This window comes from Tiliqua scincoides, chromosome 9 (assembly GCF_035046505.1).
Source record: "Tiliqua scincoides isolate rTilSci1 chromosome 9, rTilSci1.hap2, whole genome shotgun sequence".
NCBI classification, from domain to species: Eukaryota; Metazoa; Chordata; class Lepidosauria; order Squamata; family Scincidae; genus Tiliqua; species Tiliqua scincoides.
In genome coordinates this window covers 17538696-17556205 of record NC_089829.1, presented here as the reverse complement: position 1 = coordinate 17556205, position 17510 = coordinate 17538696, and the positions used below count along the sequence as shown (strand labels likewise).

General features: G+C 46.3%; 2 protein-coding genes across 9 annotated transcripts in view; one reads left to right on the top strand and one right to left on the bottom strand.

Moving 5' to 3' along the window:
• The window catches only part of CNOT1 (CCR4-NOT transcription complex subunit 1), a 77011-nt gene extending 67276 nt beyond the window's left edge, over positions 1-9735 (top strand). For all 8 annotated transcript variants that reach the window (XM_066637773.1, XM_066637768.1, XM_066637771.1 and 5 more), the window contains exons 40-49: positions 1015-1263; positions 1881-2044; positions 2623-2740; positions 3253-3354; positions 4703-4876; positions 5179-5328; positions 5753-5933; positions 7642-7774; positions 8474-8608; positions 8719-9735. In XM_066637773.1, coding sequence (XP_066493870.1) covers positions 1015-1263; positions 1881-2044; positions 2623-2740; positions 3253-3354; positions 4703-4876; positions 5179-5328; positions 5753-5933; positions 7642-7774; positions 8474-8608; positions 8719-8797 — 1485 coding nt within the window. In that variant the 3' untranslated portion in view covers positions 8798-9735. The remainder of the gene's footprint in view (positions 1-1014; positions 1264-1880; positions 2045-2622; positions 2741-3252; positions 3355-4702; positions 4877-5178; positions 5329-5752; positions 5934-7641; positions 7775-8473; positions 8609-8718) is intronic.
• SETD6 (SET domain containing 6, protein lysine methyltransferase) lies at positions 9018-17056 on the bottom strand. The gene is made up of 8 exons (XM_066637774.1): positions 16931-17056; positions 16704-16848; positions 15273-15414; positions 14090-14284; positions 12925-13042; positions 12539-12719; positions 11237-11379; positions 9018-10958 (listed from the first exon to the last, which is right to left on the bottom strand). Exons 1-8 carry the CDS (start codon positions 17054-17056, stop codon positions 10659-10661), a joined length of 1350 nt encoding a protein of 449 aa, XP_066493871.1. The 3' UTR covers positions 9018-10658.
• Between the last annotated feature and the right edge of the window lie 454 nt (positions 17057-17510).

Genomic DNA, 17510 nt, shown 5'->3' with positions numbered 1-17510 from the left:
CATGCTAAGAAACAGCAGGTTGCAAGAACTGATTCCACTTTCAGTGATAGTGTGCACATTTGTGTATTCTGCTGTCAGTAAAAACACAGCTTTTGTTCTTTCCCTGAACATCAGAAACCTGTGTGGATGCAGAATTCTCTCTTGCTGCTCAAGCAATGCTTGGTAGCAGAAATTTCTGGCAGGTGTAACTAAGGGAGTGTGAATGTCTCCCTGCAGCAGAGTGGAAACTGTTTTCATGGTTTGCCCTCAGGCACTGTGCTGGACCAGTAATACCCGTATCTGGGGTCCACATGGGTGGTGGTGTTGCTTCCTCACCAGCACAGTAGGCATGACCTTTGTGACAAACGGCTTGAACTACATAGAAATGCTCTACTGCCACCCTGTAACACAGCACATGGTCTCAAGATGCCTCAGCAATTGTTGCCCTATAACAGGGGTGTCCAAACGTTTTGGCAAGAGGGCCACACCATCTCTCTGACACTGTGTCGGGGGCCGGGGAAAAAAAGGATTAATTTACATTTAAAATTTGAATAAATTTACATAAATGAATTTATTAGAGGTGGAACTTATATGAATGAATGAGGGTCTTGCAGTAGCTTAAGGTCTATAAAAGGCCTTGCACAAAGCAAGGCCAGCCATTCCTTTGCTGCCACTGCTGCATCACAGAGGTGAAACAGCAAGTAGTGGAAGGAGCCCTTGTCCCACAGCTCAGGTAAGAGGTCAAACAGTCGTCCTCATGCTGAGAGCAATTGCATCAGGCTAGCATGGGCTCCAGCAAGTTTCTGAAGGGCCAGAGGCTCATTAGAGATTGGGGACTCCCCGGGGGCCGCATTGGGAGCCCCTGAGGGCCACAAGTGGCCCCCGGGCCAGGGTTTGGGCACCTCTGCCCTATAAAATAGCCTTGCTGAGATGTAGTCTGCTTACTTTCTGGTATGTCTAGGAAAAACTGCACTACTTTGCTTTCTGGACAAAAGAGAAGTTCCTCCAACTGAGTCTGCCTTTGTCCCCATACAGATGCACCAGCAAGGAATCCTGAAAACAGATGACTTGATCACACGATTCTTTCGTCTTTGCACTGAAATGTGTGTTGAAATCAGCTATCGTGCTCAAGCTGAGCAGCAGCACAACCCAGCTGCAAACCCGACCATAATCCGTGCCAAGTGCTACCACAACTTGGATGCCTTTGTGCGCCTTATAGCACTGCTGGTGAAGCACTCGGGCGAGGCAACCAACACCGTCACAAAGATCAACCTGCTCAACAAGGTTGGGAAAGTCTTTTTCTCTCTACAGAACATTTGTTCCCTGTGCTTCGCAGGTTGGGCGGGAGCAGTAAATGTCAGAGATGGCCTAGAGGGAAAGAGGCATGACTCTACCTGCCAAGTTAAAGCAAGTGGGAGCTGGTGCAGTGTAGTGTCATAGACATGAACCAGGAATGCCCTGGATTAAATCTGGGCTCTGCAGGAAAACTCAAGTATTCTTTAGTAAGCCAGTCTCCAATCTCAGGCCATATACAATATGAACATAGTCACCAATTTGTAAGGATGAGTTGAAGTGTTATATGAGACACGTTTTGAGCACTTAAGAAAAGTGTGAAGTAGAGAGGCTTGTGCCTTGTTGGCTTCCACAAGCCCCATTCACTTAAATGGGATTGCACAGAAAGTATTCCTGAAGAGTTACTTCTAGGTCAGCATTTTGGGGCCTAGCCTTGGATACCTTCCAAAAATACTGGCACAGCATGACTTTGAATTTTGTGATTGACATTCAGTTAAAAAAAACGCATACAACTGTTCATAGGGCCTCAAGGTGGCTTAAAGACCTCATCATTCCTAACCCTTTGAAGAAGCAGCATTCTAAGCATTTGGCTTTGTTTGTTTCTGTAGGTTCTCGGGATAGTGGTGGGGGTCCTCTTGCAGGATCACGATGTTCGTCAAAGTGAATTTCAGCAGCTTCCCTACCACCGCATTTTCATCATGTTGCTGTTAGAATTAAATGCCCCTGAACATGTCTTGGAAACCATAAACTTCCAGACGCTCACAGCCTTCTGGTAGGTCTTGTGGAATTTCCATTGGCCTGTTCTGTGTAACGTGTTAATGATTCCATGTTACCTTACATATGTGGTTCTTTTTAACAAGCTTAGCCTGTGTTATCAGACTAATGAGATGTATTACCATGCAGTATGTGTCACTGCAGCCAGACCAGCTTTCTCCAGAAGTAGATGGAGCTGGCACACCAGTCTTAAGTGGAGAGAAGCCAGCGCCAGCCATCCAGGTTGGGAACTGGGTCCAGTAGCAGCCCCCACTCCCCAGACTCAGCACCTGAATTATCAAGAAGAATGGTACCTCGCCCAAATAGATGAAACTCCTGTTTCCAGATCACAGTTGTGCTGACCAGGGATGCCTCTGGTTTAAGTTCAGTTTGTTTGGCCTCATACACAGCCTGTTACCAACCTTGGCAGCCTCACTCTGTCTCAGTGGAAAGGGGGGACAGAGCATTGGGTGTCCTCTGTATATTTAGTGATGAAGCTGTAGAGTGGCAGACTAGTCTCAGGCTGGCTTATAGTACAGAGTCTCCTCTGATGTTATAAAGCACAGACATAAAGCTTCTATATTCTCTTTCTTTCAGTAATACATTTCATATCCTGAGACCTACAAAAGCTCCAGGTTTTGTTTATGCTTGGCTAGAGTTGATCTCCCACCGGATATTTATTGCAAGAATGCTGGCACATACCCCACAGCAGAAGGTGTGGCTGCAGTTTATCTTCTGTAATTTACGAAGCTTCCACAGGGAATAAGGATGCACCTTGGTTTGCAGGTTTTGTTTAACTAGAATGACTTTATGGCATTTAAAGTTTTTGGATATCTGCTTTTGACAGAAAATGTTCATTTGATCCCCCCCCCCCATGTAACTGAAAATAGCAGTAGTTTGCCTTAAGAGGAACGAAAACTTGAACTTTCAAAGTGGATAAAAATCAGTTTTTGAAAAAAATCCAATTAAGATCATTTGAAGTTTACATTTCTCTTTTTTAAATGACTGAGCTTGCATTCAAATTTAAACTGTTAAACCTACATGTAATCTGTTAAAATTGGATCACCCACCCTTACAGATATCTCTGAGATTAAAAGCTGGCGCTGTACGATGCCTCTGTCATAGATTGTGAATTGTGTAACCCACAGTAGGGCTAGATGGGAACTAAGCCATATGTTATACACTAGCAAAGTCTCCTAACTGCTTTCCTGTAATTGCTTTTTGTAGGGCTGGCCTATGTATGCCCAGCTGTTGATTGATCTGTTCAAGTACTTGGCTCCTTTTTTGAGAAATGTGGAACTTGCCAAACCTATGCAAATTCTCTACAAGGTAAATGAATACTGTCGATCAGGATTCTACTGTGGAAGAGCATTTTGAACGGGAGGGGAGTTGGAACGGAGCAGAGCAGTGAATTCCTGATCTAAAAACAGGCACACATACTTAAATAGCCAGTGGTTTTGGATCTTCCTCTAGTTTTACCCTTTAAAACTTTTGTTGCAGTGCTTGCTTCTTTCTGGACTTAGCAAAATCAGCAATCCAGTTCTAGACATGTTGTGGAATGAATTTGATGGAAATCAGTGTGCTTTATTTCACCCTACTACATTGAGGATCTCTTTGGCTTGTTGGTGGCTAATGGATCTTGGTTCAGTGTAATGGTGGTCTGAAGTCTTTCAGCATGACCGTTACTCAGCAGCAACAGTCATGTCCATTTCCCAACACTTCTAATAGGGGCATCTCAAATTGAATGTCTAGAGAAGACTGCCTGTGTGTGGAACCCTGACGGAAATTAACTAGGTTTAACTATTGGTGGTTCCAGGCTAGTAAGATCATTGGACTAATTTGATAGAAAGGAGGTATCTTATTTTGCTATAAGGAAATGGTTGCACTATTTTTTCTCACCTTCTTGTCATGTAGCAATAGTAATACTAATGGTATTCATAGAACTTTTCCAAAGTTTCCAGTAACTTTTACAACTCATAGTTGAGATGGTGACTGACTCTGGGATAGAGCAGGGGTGTCCAAAGTTTTTGGCAGGAGGGCCACATCGTCTCTCTGACACTATGTTGGGTGCCGGGGGGAAAAATAATTAATTTACATTTAAAATTTGAATAAATTTACATAAGTTTACATAAATGAATATATTAAAGATGAACTGAATGAATGAAGGTCTTGCAATAGCTCAAGGCCTATAAAAGGCCTTGCACAAAGCAAGGCTGGCTTTTCCTTTGCTGCCACTACTGCATCACAGACGTGAAACAACAAGCAGTGGAGGGAGCCTTCATCCCACATCTCATGCAAGAGGTCAAACAGTCGCCCTCACACTGAGAGCGGTTGTGTTGGGCCAGTGTGGGCTCCAACAAATCTCCGGAGGGCCAGAGGCTCATTGGAGACTGGGGGCTCCCTGAGGGCCACATTAAGAGGCCTCGAGGGCCGCAAGTGGCCCCAGGGCCAGGGTTTGGGCACCCCTGGGATAGAGAGTAGCACTGCCCAGTGTGGTCATGGAGTGAGTTGGGAGTTTTGAGCTGATGGTTGCCATTCTAAGCTAACTGAACCAGTATACAATGTGGAGTGAAGTGTTGGGAAGGGAAAGGGCATGTGGTCTGCTGCAGTGGATAGGTTTGATGCCATGGGAGAAGGGGAATAGTGCTGTTCCGTCAGTTCTTCCTTTTTTTGCTAGGGTACTCTGCGTGTGTTGCTGGTCTTGTTACACGATTTCCCTGAATTCCTTTGTGACTACCACTACGGGTTCTGTGATGTCATTCCTCCAAACTGTATTCAGCTGAGGAATCTGATCTTGAGTGCCTTCCCGCGTAATATGAGGCTTCCAGATCCTTTTACTCCCAACCTTAAGGTAATGCACACAGTACAAATAAGAATGGCAAGGGTTCACCATGTGTTGTTGATAATTATGTTCTGTTGAAACGGACACAGCATTGATACCTAATGATTTGTGACTGTGTTGAGGCACCTGCTGGGAATTCTTGCATTTAAAGAACTGCAGCCCCCAAGATTCACTTGACCCACAGTGTCAGTCAGCAGGACTGTGCTTAGTTACCTTATTGCCTTGGTCCCCCCCCCCCCCGGCTATTGTTTTTAACGCAAGAATCCTGTAACCAAATGCTTTCGAATATTGAAATTCTGTATGTTTGTCAGGTTGACATGTTGAGTGAAATTAATATTGCTCCACGAATACTCACCAACTTCACTGGAGTGATGCCACCTCAGTTCAAGAAAGATTTGGATTCCTATCTCAAAACCCGCTCGCCAGTTACATTCCTATCTGACTTGCGCAGCAACCTGCAGGTGAGGGGCTTCTGCCAACACAAGGTGTGGGGGAGTTTCTTAAAATGCACCCTCATCTCTGCACTGAGTTCTGCAGCGAAATGGGATTTTACTTTCTGAGCCTGACCCCATGGGATGGCACGGCCCAGCACAGGATCTGTCTGACATCATTCTCACTTAACTGATGGGTCAGTTTGACTGAATCCAGGCAGTAGCATCCCATAATTCTGTTGGTTTCTCCATGATAAACAACTGCTTGTCATGTTGTGCACATGCATTGCAGACTGTGTGGTGTTAGTGTTAGGGCAAAACAATGCAAGAAACCTGCCTGCTCAGATGGAGCTTCCAGCTTTTGCATTCTACTGTTCAGTATTACAAGCACGTGTCTTTGCTCTAGTCTGGTGTCCGAGGTGGTGATTTCTTTCTCTGCATTTTGCTCTACTAGGTGTCAAATGAGCCTGGCAATCGCTACAATATCCAGTTGATAAATGCCCTGGTGTTGTATGTAGGTACTCAGGCGATTGCGCACATCCACAACAAAGGCAGCACTCCCTCCATGAGCACCATCACTCACTCAGCTCCTATGGATATCTTCCAGAATCTCGCTGTAGACCTGGACACAGAAGGTAAAAGTGGGAGCAGGTGGTTCTCCAGATCATCCCGCCTAGTGTGAAAGCCAGTTCCAGAGGTTTGATCTCTGGGCTCAGAAGACCTTCAGCTTTCTGTCCTAATCCACAAAAAACAGCACTGGTAGCACACAATAAGTCTATTCAGTTTCCTGTAGGAAACATGAACCTTGAGTGAGCCGTCACTGCAGCCTGTCCATGCATGGATGGCATCCATCTGAATATACATAGGAAGCTGCCTTCTGCCAAGTCAGATCACTGGTCCATCAGCTCATATCAAACCCTGCTGGGTGGCAGAGGCTCTCCAGAGTTCTAGATAGGGACGTTTCTCTGCCTGCCTGAAAGTGACCCGGAATCTTTTACATGCAGAACTTGACTTCATCTCCCTGGCTCTCTACTGCACCCAGGCTTGTCTGCCTCTAGTTCCTCTTGTCCACGGATCCAAGTCCTGGCTTTGCCTTTGTCAGACTCCTCCCTCTGTCTGCATGTCTTCACTGCATTGTTCTTCCAGCCCCTTCCTTCCTTTTCCCTTGAAGGGCCTCTTCAAGGCCTGCATCTTCCTGAATTACCCAGGACACTGCCTGTTCCCCTGTTTTTCCCATTTCTTAGTCTGTGCTACTTTTGAATTAATTTTACACCACCTTGCCTATCTTACCAAAGTGTATAAAAATAATTTTTTTTTTCAATTTAAATCAGATTTTTCTTCCAACTATAGCCACTTTTATAGCCAGGTTGAAAATGTCATCTGGATGTAGCAGATACCTATTAAATCCTGCAAGTCTGTCTTAAAATGAAATCCACAGTCCCATTTCAAACTGCATCACAATCTTCAGCATGTAGAAGGTGCCAGATTCAGCTCTCTGGCAACAAAAGAGCTGGGGTTGGGCAGGGAAAGTTGCCTTTTGAAACCAAGCATAATAAATAGTGCAGAATGGATCATGCCTATAACATTTTGGGGATGACATTGGGGCTCCAGGGAATTGGAAAGTGATTACAGACATTGGGATTCCACAGGACAAATTATTCTACATCTCACCAGGGCTGTCTGCTCAGCCCACATGTATAATGTCATACTTCCTCTGTATGCCATTCAAGCTTCCCAACTCGCATTTTCAGAGTATGAATGTTGGTAAGTTTAACTACCCCAGAATATGACTATTTGCTTTTCATCTCATGGAGGGAACCCTGGAACATTAAGAACTTTCCCTTTTAAATTCAGTTCAAAAGTGTTTTGTGTTGGCTGGTTTTAGTTCTGCGCTAAAATACTGTATTTTGTAGTCCAAATATGCCTTCCAGTGCAATACTCAGCATGTCCACTCAGAAGTAAGCCTCATTTAGTTGAATGAGACTTGCAAGTGTGTAAAGAATTTGAAGCCTTACACCTCTCAGCAATGAGAGGGCATGGTTGTCAACCAATAAGTTTCAGTGGGTACCTCAAGCAATTAGTGTGCTTTGTATCATCTGCCCTTCTGTCTTGCTTGGCCTGTAGGGGGAGGTCTCTGGGGCCTCTTGCTTGGCCTCTGGGGGAGGGATCGCGCTGCTTTGATGTTGTGTAAATACCTAGCACACTGTTTCTTTTCTGGTGGAGGTAACGATGGAACCAGTTGTATTTGTTTTCTCAACTGTTGAATTTCCAGATTAGCCATACTGGGGTGGTATTTTCCTTGTATTTGAGAACCCTGCTGTTAACAAATATTCTTTGCTTCAGGTCGGTACCTCTTCTTGAATGCCATTGCCAATCAGTTACGGTACCCAAACAGTCATACCCACTATTTTAGCTGCACCATGCTGTACTTATTTGCGGAGGCCAACACTGAAGCTATACAGGAACAAATCACCAGGTAAGATAGGATCCAGGCAGCCTAAAGACTCCCTCTGCTGTATTAATAGGCAGAAGCCAGTTCAGGGAAGTCATCATTCCATTCTGGCGAGACCTCGCTTAGAACAACCATGTCCTGCTTTGGACACCATTTCATAAGGCAGCTGTTGATAAGCTGGAGCAAGTTCAGGAGGAGGGCAGCTAAGGTGGGGAGGGCCTGGAAACTAAGAACTATGGAGAATGGTGAAGAGAGCTTGGTATGTTTCACCTGGAGAAGACTAAACCTTCACAGAGGAGCCCACAGCTGCACAGGGCAGACTATGCCAATGCCAGATAGCTCTTACAGTTGGGAAACATTCCTCATTGTCTAGTCTAAGGGGAGCTATGGTGGCTGTCTTCAAGCATACAAGGGGCTGTCATGAACATTCTCTGTGGCGCCCAAGGGCAAGATTAGAACCAGCTGGGTGAAACTACAGGGAACTAGATTTAGGCTAGACAACTGGGCTTAAGAGTTGGAAGTTCAGAAAGGGGCACCATGCTGGGCTGCACTGGAACATGTAAGAATGAAGCTGCACTTCCAATCCTGCAGTAGTGCCTGTGCTCTTATGCCACGCCCCCCATATGTCAGTGGGGCTTTGGCAAAGAGGCTTCTGCTAGATCATGCCTTGTGCTTCAACCTGTGATTATTTCCCCAATGTGTTAACCTGTTTTTCTTTTATAGAGTTCTTTTGGAAAGACTGATTGTAAATAGACCTCACCCCTGGGGTCTCCTAATTACCTTCATTGAGCTGATTAAAAACCCAGCATTTAAGTTCTGGAACCACGAGTTTGTTCATTGTGCTCCAGAAATTGAAAAGTGAGTAACGCCATTCACTATTTGGAGTGTGTGGGGAAATGTCCTGATGATTCTTGTGCTTCCATAGGTGAAAAGGAGTTGTCTTGAAGTGTCATGTTATCTCGTTACAGGTTGTTTCAGTCAGTTGCACAGTGCTGTATGGGGCAGAAGCAGGCGCAGCAAGTAATGGAAGGCACCGGAGCTAGTTAGAGGAGGCAGACCTGGTGGGAAAGGATGCTCCAGCCTGGAGCTCTCCAGCCGTCAAGCGGACAGAATGTGTGTGGCTCTTCCAAGCCTTTGGAGGCCGTCCTCCCCCCTCCGTGTTGGGCTTACATCACAGATCTTTGTGTGAGAAGTCTCCTATAGGCATGTTCCAAAGTTTAAAAACAAGTTTGACTCTTGGCCAAAATTCAGAAGATGCTGTGAATATAATTTCAAACTATTGTAAATATACAGAACAGAAATATTTGTCTGGACTTTGGGTTTGTGCAAATTGTGTTTCGAGAGAGGCACATACTGGGTGCCTGACCAGCTTGTAATAAAGGGGTGGCTGCTGCTGTCAAGCACTTGTCTGGGGCAGATCTGCGCGTCCTGACATTCCCAGACTCCCAAAGAATATGAAAGCCAGTTTAAATATTATGTAACTTATTTTTCTTGTGGACGGGGGACCCATAAATCACAAAATTGTTAAAGAGAAAAAAATGAATGTGTTGGAGCACAGGATCCTAAGGAATACAGGGGCAGTGGGGGGGAGATTAGGATTAGGGTCCAGTCTGTTGCTTTCCCCAGTATCTCATGCTGACAGCAAGGACTCTGTGTCTGTTGGCAGATACACGGCAGGCCCTGTGGGAGAGGGCTGGTGATTTTGCAAGAGAAACAAGACCAGGCTTGTAGATTTTCCTTTCTTGACACTTGTAAATTTTGGGAGGGGTAGTTTATAAATCTATTAACTGCTCCCCTGTGGCCACAAAGTTTGAGTTTGTAAAAAGAACAAAGGACCAATACAGCCCATTTTGTAAGGATTTTGAATGTTTTGTAAATGTATTGGTCCGTGTGTTGTATTTTGTAGCCTTTCTAGTTCTCTTGGGCTTTAGTTCTCCCACTTCTTGTATGTATGCATTCTGTAGTTAAAACATTAAACTCATGACAAGCAGCACGTGTCCTCATTCTCATTGATTCCCCAGTGGAATGTGTTTCAGTATTCTGCACTGCTCAGTGGAAAAGACATTAGGTTTTCTTCATTATCTGGGGATAAATTTGTGGTACTGTCAACCTTTTGCTTCCAGAGGTATAAGGAAGGTGAGTGTTGGCATGTTCCAGAGACAAGATTCAACTTGTCCTTTCCATGCTTTGGTACAGCTAAAACTCAGTAAAGCAAGTTGGGCTAGTTTCCTCATATAACTTTGTGTGATGCCTGCCTACTCAAAAGTAAGTCCCCTTGTATTCAGTTGGACTTACTCCCAAGTAAATGTGGGTAAGGCTGTGGCCTTATAGAATGCAATGGAACCACAAGATAACTGCTTACTCGTTTTTATGGTTCAGAAAAGGATTGTGTTAATAGAATATACATTTATCAATAGGTGAGCCATCACCCCTCTCTTGAAGCTTCCTAGAAGTACCTGGCAAGCCCCTTGGGGAAAAGGGAAATTGTATCGCATGGGTCTTTGATGTGATCCAGTAGGGCTGTGTTAGGTAATCATTGTCCAAGTGCTTCATGTGAATTTTCTTTTAATTCTTTGACTTATCTCCCCCCCCCCCTTTTGCAACTGGTGAAGACAGGCCTAATGAGTTAATGGCAGAAGCAAGACATGAATTGGGAATTTCCTAGGTCAGCTGTTAAACTAAACCTGCTTAAGGAATGTACTGTTCTGCTCAGGTGGACTTTAGGTAACTTTTAGAGTGACCTAAAAGTAGGACTTCAGGTTACTTTTTAGGACCAAGAAGAAACATTGCTGGCTCTCGATCAAGAACCTGCTTAACATTCTGCCAATGCTGGGCTGAACAGCTTTTAACAACATGCTTTGAGAAAGCCTTCCCCTCTTGCCTGGCCAAGCAGCAATTGCTCCCACCATTAGCTAGCCAACTTAAGCAGCTGGTGCAAGATCCTCTTCTGCCCATAGCGCACTTGCAGGGCGAACTGTTCCCGGGAGCTCAGTTTTGAGTAAGCCTGCAAGTGTCTGAGTGTTTCCTCCTCTTCTTCCAAACCTGAGCTGTACAACTGCAGGGTTAGCACTACAGCCTCGCAGAGAAGTTTTCTCCTGGGTGCTTTAAGCGTTGGTATCATCACATATGGCAGCGTCAGGCAAGCATCACCCTCATCATTTTCTTGCTTCTTAAACTCCTCAAATTCCTTTGCAGACAGAGTCAGCACCTAACAGCACAAACTGGCACTATTAATAGCTCTGCACTGAAAGGGTACATCCTCAATTACAGGTATTCCCCTGTAGCTACAGGTCCTATATCCACAGTTTCACTTACCCGTGATTCTCTGCCCAGCCTGAAAGTTCCTCTACATGCCCAAAAGAAACCTGCATATAGTCCACTGCCATACTTTAAGTGACAAATTTTGCCACTGCTTAAATAAACACAGCAAGCAACAGGATGTAATGCTTGCCTTAAAGCCCACCAGCAGGTGCCCACAGCACTCACCTTCAGTGCCATGGCCAGCTCCTCCTCTGTCATGATTTTTTCCCAGCCAATCACAAAGGCACCTTCCTCCCCCACCATCTCCAGTTGGCAAAGGTAGTCCCACTGCTCCGACACTAGCTGGCGCTCTGCCTCTGTTTTTGCAACTGGTGGAATGGGGTGGAGAACAAAGAAGCAGTTCAGAGCCCAATCCTATACATGTCTACTCAGAAGTACATACCATTATAGCCAATGGGGCTTACTTTCAGATAAGTGTGGACCGAATTACAGTCTCAGTTTTTCAAGCCTGCAGGCCAGAGTGGACAGAGGAGAGAATATGCTCACATGTTCTCTTCCAGCCTGTCCAACATTTCTCACCCTCCTGGATACAAGGCAACAAGGGACACCCCAATTCCCTCCATTTCCATGTGATCTGAGACTACATTGGGTGGTGCCACCACACGAACAATGGCCTACCTAGGGTGTGATGGAAATAACTTTTAGTATTCGTTCTCTGACGCAATGCTAAACAGTCATAAAGCCTTTAGATTTCAAAATGTAAGCTTTTATTTACAGCTATTTACAGATTAGAAACAGATTTCAGATTCAGGTTGGATACAGAAGGTTTACCCCTTTGGCTGGTTCCTTTGTTTCTCAGAGAACCACACCCTAAACTTCTCAGTTATACCTTGCAACAAACAAAGTACCCATGTGACTTCCACTTCCTTATTGGGCATACTGGTGCATGGTTCCAGCCCTAACTGGGAAGTCTGTTACCCATTTATGGAGAAGTTTCTGGCCTGCAACTTTGATTACACAAGAGTCTGGAATTTTACTTCTTGGGACACTATGACGTGCATGTTCTTTTGTACAGGTCAACTTGACATAATGACTTTTTCTATCCTGTTTTTAAACAGAAACACTAGCCTTGGTTTTGGCTCCTAATTTCAGTTGTTTTTCTCATCTGAGAGAAGTTAGGTTAACCCTTTAAAATCTCCATCAGGTGGGTTCATGTATCCACAGGTGCTCACCTGCCTTCACAGAAGGCTTAGATGCAGAATGAGCCAGTCTTTGCTCTTTCAGCATCGCAACAGAGTTGCAAGACTGGTTTCTAGTATCTTCCAATGGGAGGAAGCACAGACAATTTGCTACTATAGACAACTTCCCTAGAAACAGAGCCACAGAATTCACAGGGGTTCCTAGGAAGTGACATTACAAAAAGAAGACCATAAAGGTTGGTGTGCCATGAAAAGAAAAACACTAAAAATCTTGCAGCTCTATGAAAATATGGCTAGAAAAACAACTCCAGGGACCCAAATCACTCACCTTGCAATGCTGCTTTGTAGAGAGTCAACATCTGGATGTCGGCTGCATCATTTGTGTTGCCTGGATACGGCTCAGCAAAGCCATACATGTGCAGCAGCTGCCAGTTGGCCATCTCTCCGTAAGTGTTGAAGATCTCTTGGCCCTGGCAGATCGGCTGAGTTGCAACTAATTTTAGGCACTCCTACAGAAAAGGAAGAAGCAGATGGGACCAACAGTGGAGCATCCCATTCAGACATGGCCATTTGACACCTGACATGCCCCTGCAGTCAACCTGGAAAGGAGTTTTTCCCTCCACCACCAGCAGAAGCGGGCACCTCGCTGCACCAGGCTCACACCCCATGGGGCTCCACTGCACATAGTTGCACGGCGCATTCTGTATTACTCACTGAGGAATATTCCAGGTTGGCGTTGTGGTTGGCCACATGATTCAAGAGGTCTGCCACAGGCACCATCACAGGAGGATTGGGCTCCTCATCATCATCATCATCCAAAGGTTCCTGGAAACTAAATGGGAACAAAGCAGGGAGATCTCAGAATGAAATAGCCGAAGACAGCGAAGCCACAAGGTGATAGAAGGATTTGTGTGTTTCTCTAGAGAACCTGCAGGGCTGCAAAATGCAGCACCCAATACAAGCCAAAACTCTCTGGGCTCTTAAAAATTAAAATGTCTCAATTGCTCCAATCACCTAAAAACAGAGGGCAGTTTTTGCTAAAGGCTGAGAGAGTCACTAGTTGTAACCTTTATCATTGCCAGCTTAAGCTCTGCTTCTAACATGTCTTTTAATTCACTGGCAATATTTAAAATGCTTTTGCCAAAACAAGCAATTCCCCTATTCAGTTCCAAGTTTCCGAGAACTGTTATAGCACAGTGACCAACAAGCTGAGCTACAAATCAGAATGTTCCAGGTTCAAATCCTGTCTCTATCATGAAATCATTAGATTGCCTTAGGTGAGCCATGCTTTTGCCCCCAACATGCTTGTCTGCAAGTGTACATGGTGCTCGGTGCATGCCAGGAGAGCATGACCAAGGCCAGTCTCATGGCACTAGAACTGGGCTGATGGCCAGAGGCCTCAAGAAAGGCCACAGCTTTATTCTGGTAGAACAGTCATGCCCCCCCCCCACTCCACTCCAGCTGGCTGACCTGAAAGAAGCCTTGTTTTTCTTTCACTACTTTTGGGGAAATGGCATGAGTGGCCACACCCGACTTGCACATCAAATGTGCACTTGTAAACACAAGCCATGTCCTAGGAGCTTCCTGGCTTGGAAGCAAAGAAATTGCTAGCAACACAGAAGAGCAGGATCCCAACCCTGACTTCCCTCACCTTCCCTTCACACCCAGATCTCCCTGAGAGTTGCATGCTAAGTGAGACAAGGGCCTCCTGGAGTCCACTGCCACACCCTTGGCAGGGGGACAGGAAAAGAAGAGGGATATGACCCAACAATGAAACTTTTGTACTGTACGCCCAAACGGCAGGTTTCTGGTTTGCCTTCCACTCCCAAAACACAACAGAAGAGGCTACACACCCCGATCCCCCCTTTCCTATCTTTACCTGTAGGCCATGACAAATGCAACCAGCTTCTTGTACAACTCCAGAGTGTGCACCTTGGGGTCAAAGATGTCCGGGTGTGCCTTCAGGAAGGGCAAGATGATCGATGAATACTCAGCCTCGATATTGGTCAAGTCTTTTTCAACAGCTTCAGGGATCCCTGTGCCTTGCAAGAGCCTTGTCCGCTCTTCAGCACTCCTGTAAATAAAACAGCAAAGCAGGAGGAGCTGCTTTTCTCCTCTGAATCGACAAACCATGGCCAGGTCATGGAGATGGACAGTATTAATAACCAAGTGTCATCTTCATTTGTGCAAGGTAAGGTTCTTCTCCTAAGCCATTCTAGTATCCCAGTCCCAGAAGTTGCACACTTAGATACTCTAGTATAAGTCAATCTCACAAGATAAGGGCAGGTTTTAAGCCAAAAATCATGGAATTTTCTATGACCCTCAGATAAGTTGGGGTAGGGTTAAACTTAGGGGGGTGTCTGACTATAGCTTTGTCTGATTTTACCTGAGACCAGATCCTGAAAAATAACCTACCAGTAATTGTTACCTAAGAACTGTACAGTCTCTAATTAAAAATATAGTAAAAGATACATTTTTATTCATTAACTTTTAAAATTCTGATCACAATCTTTTTGTAAACACTGTCAGAGTAAGTACACTGTAAACAACATACCAGCAGAGCCATTAATCAAATTCTTCTTTAAGGTGCCTGGTGTGTTAAGCCAGAGGCTCAGCATATAATATACAACTTGTAACACATAACTGGGAGTGTGCAATTCAATTCACAGCAGAGAGATAAGCAATAAGGAATGAGCATAAGTGCAGCTACACAGCTGTAACCTGATATTTACTCAGAAGTAGACCCATTGCTTTCCAAGGGTGTTATTCTTAAGTATTGGTACACTGAACTATAGCCTCGGACTTTGTTTCAGATGGAAATGAGGATTACATGCTGGTGTTTCAGGTTCCTTTCACCCTTGTGGGAGGAGGAAGGAGAGGCTGTAAGTCTGGAAGGAGATACAAATGTCCCACTTGGTCTCAGGCATGCTTGAGGCATTCCTTAGCAGAGCCTGCACCTCTTGAACCCAGACTCAGGTCCGATAGTGGTGCCGTGATGAGGAAATAATGCCAAGCACCTGGCTGAATGAAGGGTGCAGAGGGCTGTCGGAGCACTACCTTACCAGAACATGGGGTGATCCAGACCACTGAAGTCAGGCCAGAGGGATAAGTAAGGAGCCCAGTGGGAGTTGCTGATAGTGACTTCATGGAGCAGAGCAAGCAGGAGTGGGACCCAACCTGACGGACTCTCCAGGGAGGCGCTTTCTATGGAGGAAGAGGAAGGGGGGGCAGGTATGTTTGTGGGACTTTCCTTCCAAGCAGCCAGCAACATACTTGCAAAGGGGCATCTTTAAAGCAGTGATCTGAGAGCAGCTGCACCTCTTTGCTCTGCACAGCACCTCCTCCTTCTCCATGGGGGCTGCGTGCATCTTGCAGACAGTGCCCATGAGGGGGCGAAGGTGGTAAATTGCAACCAGGCCCAGGGTCAAAAAGGGGACCCAGAAACCAAAGGCGAGAGCCCAAAAAATTCCTGGAAACTTACATTTTCCAGTCTCACCAGTGCCCGTGGGGGAAGAAGGTAAATTCTACCTGGGATCAAGAAAAGGGGGGCCCTTGAGCCAAAGGTGAGGAAGCCAGAAATTTCCTGGGATCCTACATTTTCCCATCTCACCAGGGCCCATGAGAGGGGAGTGCAGAAGGCATATCCTATCTGGGGCTGGGGTCAAAAAAAGGGGGCTCCACAAGCCAAAGGACGGGGAGCTAGAAGTTTCCTGGGATCTTACATTTCGCAATCTCACCAAGACCCATGAGAGGGGGGTGCAGAGAGTGTATCTTATCTGCACCTGGAGTAAAAAAAACGGGGGGGGGGACACCTTGAGCTGAAGGACAGGGAGCCAGAAATTTCTTGGGATTTCAGAAAATGTTTGCATATATTGTGTGAAGCCTGCCATTCACATGTTGTGAATATATATATTGTGTGTGTTTGTGTATGTATGTATGTATATATATATATATAGTATGTGTGTATGCATACATAGATTGTATGTATACTATATATATATAGTATGTGTGTATGCATACATAGATTGTATGTATACTATATATATAGTATGTGTGTATATTGTGTGTTTATATAGTATGTGTATGTGTACATATATTGTGTATGTGTGTATATAGTGTGTGTTTATGTATATGTGTATATATTGTGTATGTGCATAGTGTGTTATATATATGTATAATTTTATAACATTATATATATATAATATATATAATATAAAATATATATATATAATACATATATGTACATACATATACATATGTAGCTGTATATATAATGTATACACAGCGTGTGTGTATGCATATATATATAGCGTATGTGTGTGTGGATCAATAGTGATCCAGTGGATCATCTGCACTTGCGATCCACTGACGCAGGGAAGGGCTCAGAGGAAACTCAGTCGCCCTCGGAGTCCGCCGGGAGGCCTGTTGCAGGAAGGCAGAGAGGCGGGCCGGGCCGGGCCGCCCTGCCCTGGGAAGAGCGCCCCGGGCGGTACCTTGGCGCAGGAGCGGCGCGAGGGCGCTGGTGCGCTGCGAGAGGAGCGCCGCCCTGGGCACGCTGCAGAGGACCTCCCCGGCCGGCACCGCCTCCCGCGCCAGCAGCCCGTAGCCGCCCACGGTGCCCTCGCCGCTCACGCGGACCTGCGGGAGGAAGAGGAGGAGGCGTCACAGGGAGGGCCCGGGGAGCGCCGCCCGCCAGCCCGCCGCCGCGCCCGCCGCCTACCTTGGGGCTCAGCTCCGCGCCCACCTCCGCGCACCAGCCCAGGAAGGCGGAGAGGGCAGCGCCCCGGCCAGCCCCGCACCCCGCGCCTCCCGGAGCCACCCTGGCCCGCTTAGCGGCGCTCGCCATGCTCCTCGCTCCGTGTGCGCACGCGCCTGCCTCGGGGGCGAGGTCTGGCTTCCCTCCAGTGGCCGGCGGTTCCACAGGCGCAGCCGCTGCTGCAGCGTCTTCCTCTCGGTCCCTGGCGTCCTCTCTCTTGCAGGGGCGGGAGCTTCTGCGGGGGGAGCGCCCCGCCTGCCCCAACTGGGTGGGGGGGTGGTAGCGGCAGCTCCAGAAGAAGCCCCGTTCCAGCGGGTGCAGCGGGGGGCTGAAATTTGTACCCGGGCCCAGAGTCAAAAAGGGGGCGCAGGAGCCAAAGGAGGCCCCCCCAGATATTTCCTGGGATCTGGTTTCTGACAAGAAGAGCCATCCATGTACCTAGCGCTCCAACCGCTCCAGTAGCAGAGCCCTGGTCTGCTTCCCCAACGGGGAAGCCCAAAGGCAGCTTACAGTAGCTTTCAGTGCAATCCTGTGCCAAAGTGGT

Bases quoted from the DNA above. Each gene is read 5' to 3' on its own strand.
- SETD6 (XM_066637774.1), bottom strand. From the start codon at position 17,056: ATGGCGAGCGCCGCTAAGCGGGCCAGGGTGGCTCCGGGAGGCGCGGGG. The intron at 16,849-16,930 runs GTAGGCGGCGGG...TTCCTCCCGCAG, and splicing joins GCGCGGAGCTGAGCCCCAAG to GTCCGCGTGAGCGGCGAGGG. The intron at 12,720-12,924 runs GTGAGTAATACA...CCTTTTCTGTAG, and splicing joins CCAACCTGGAATATTCCTCA to GAGTGCCTAAAATTAGTTGC.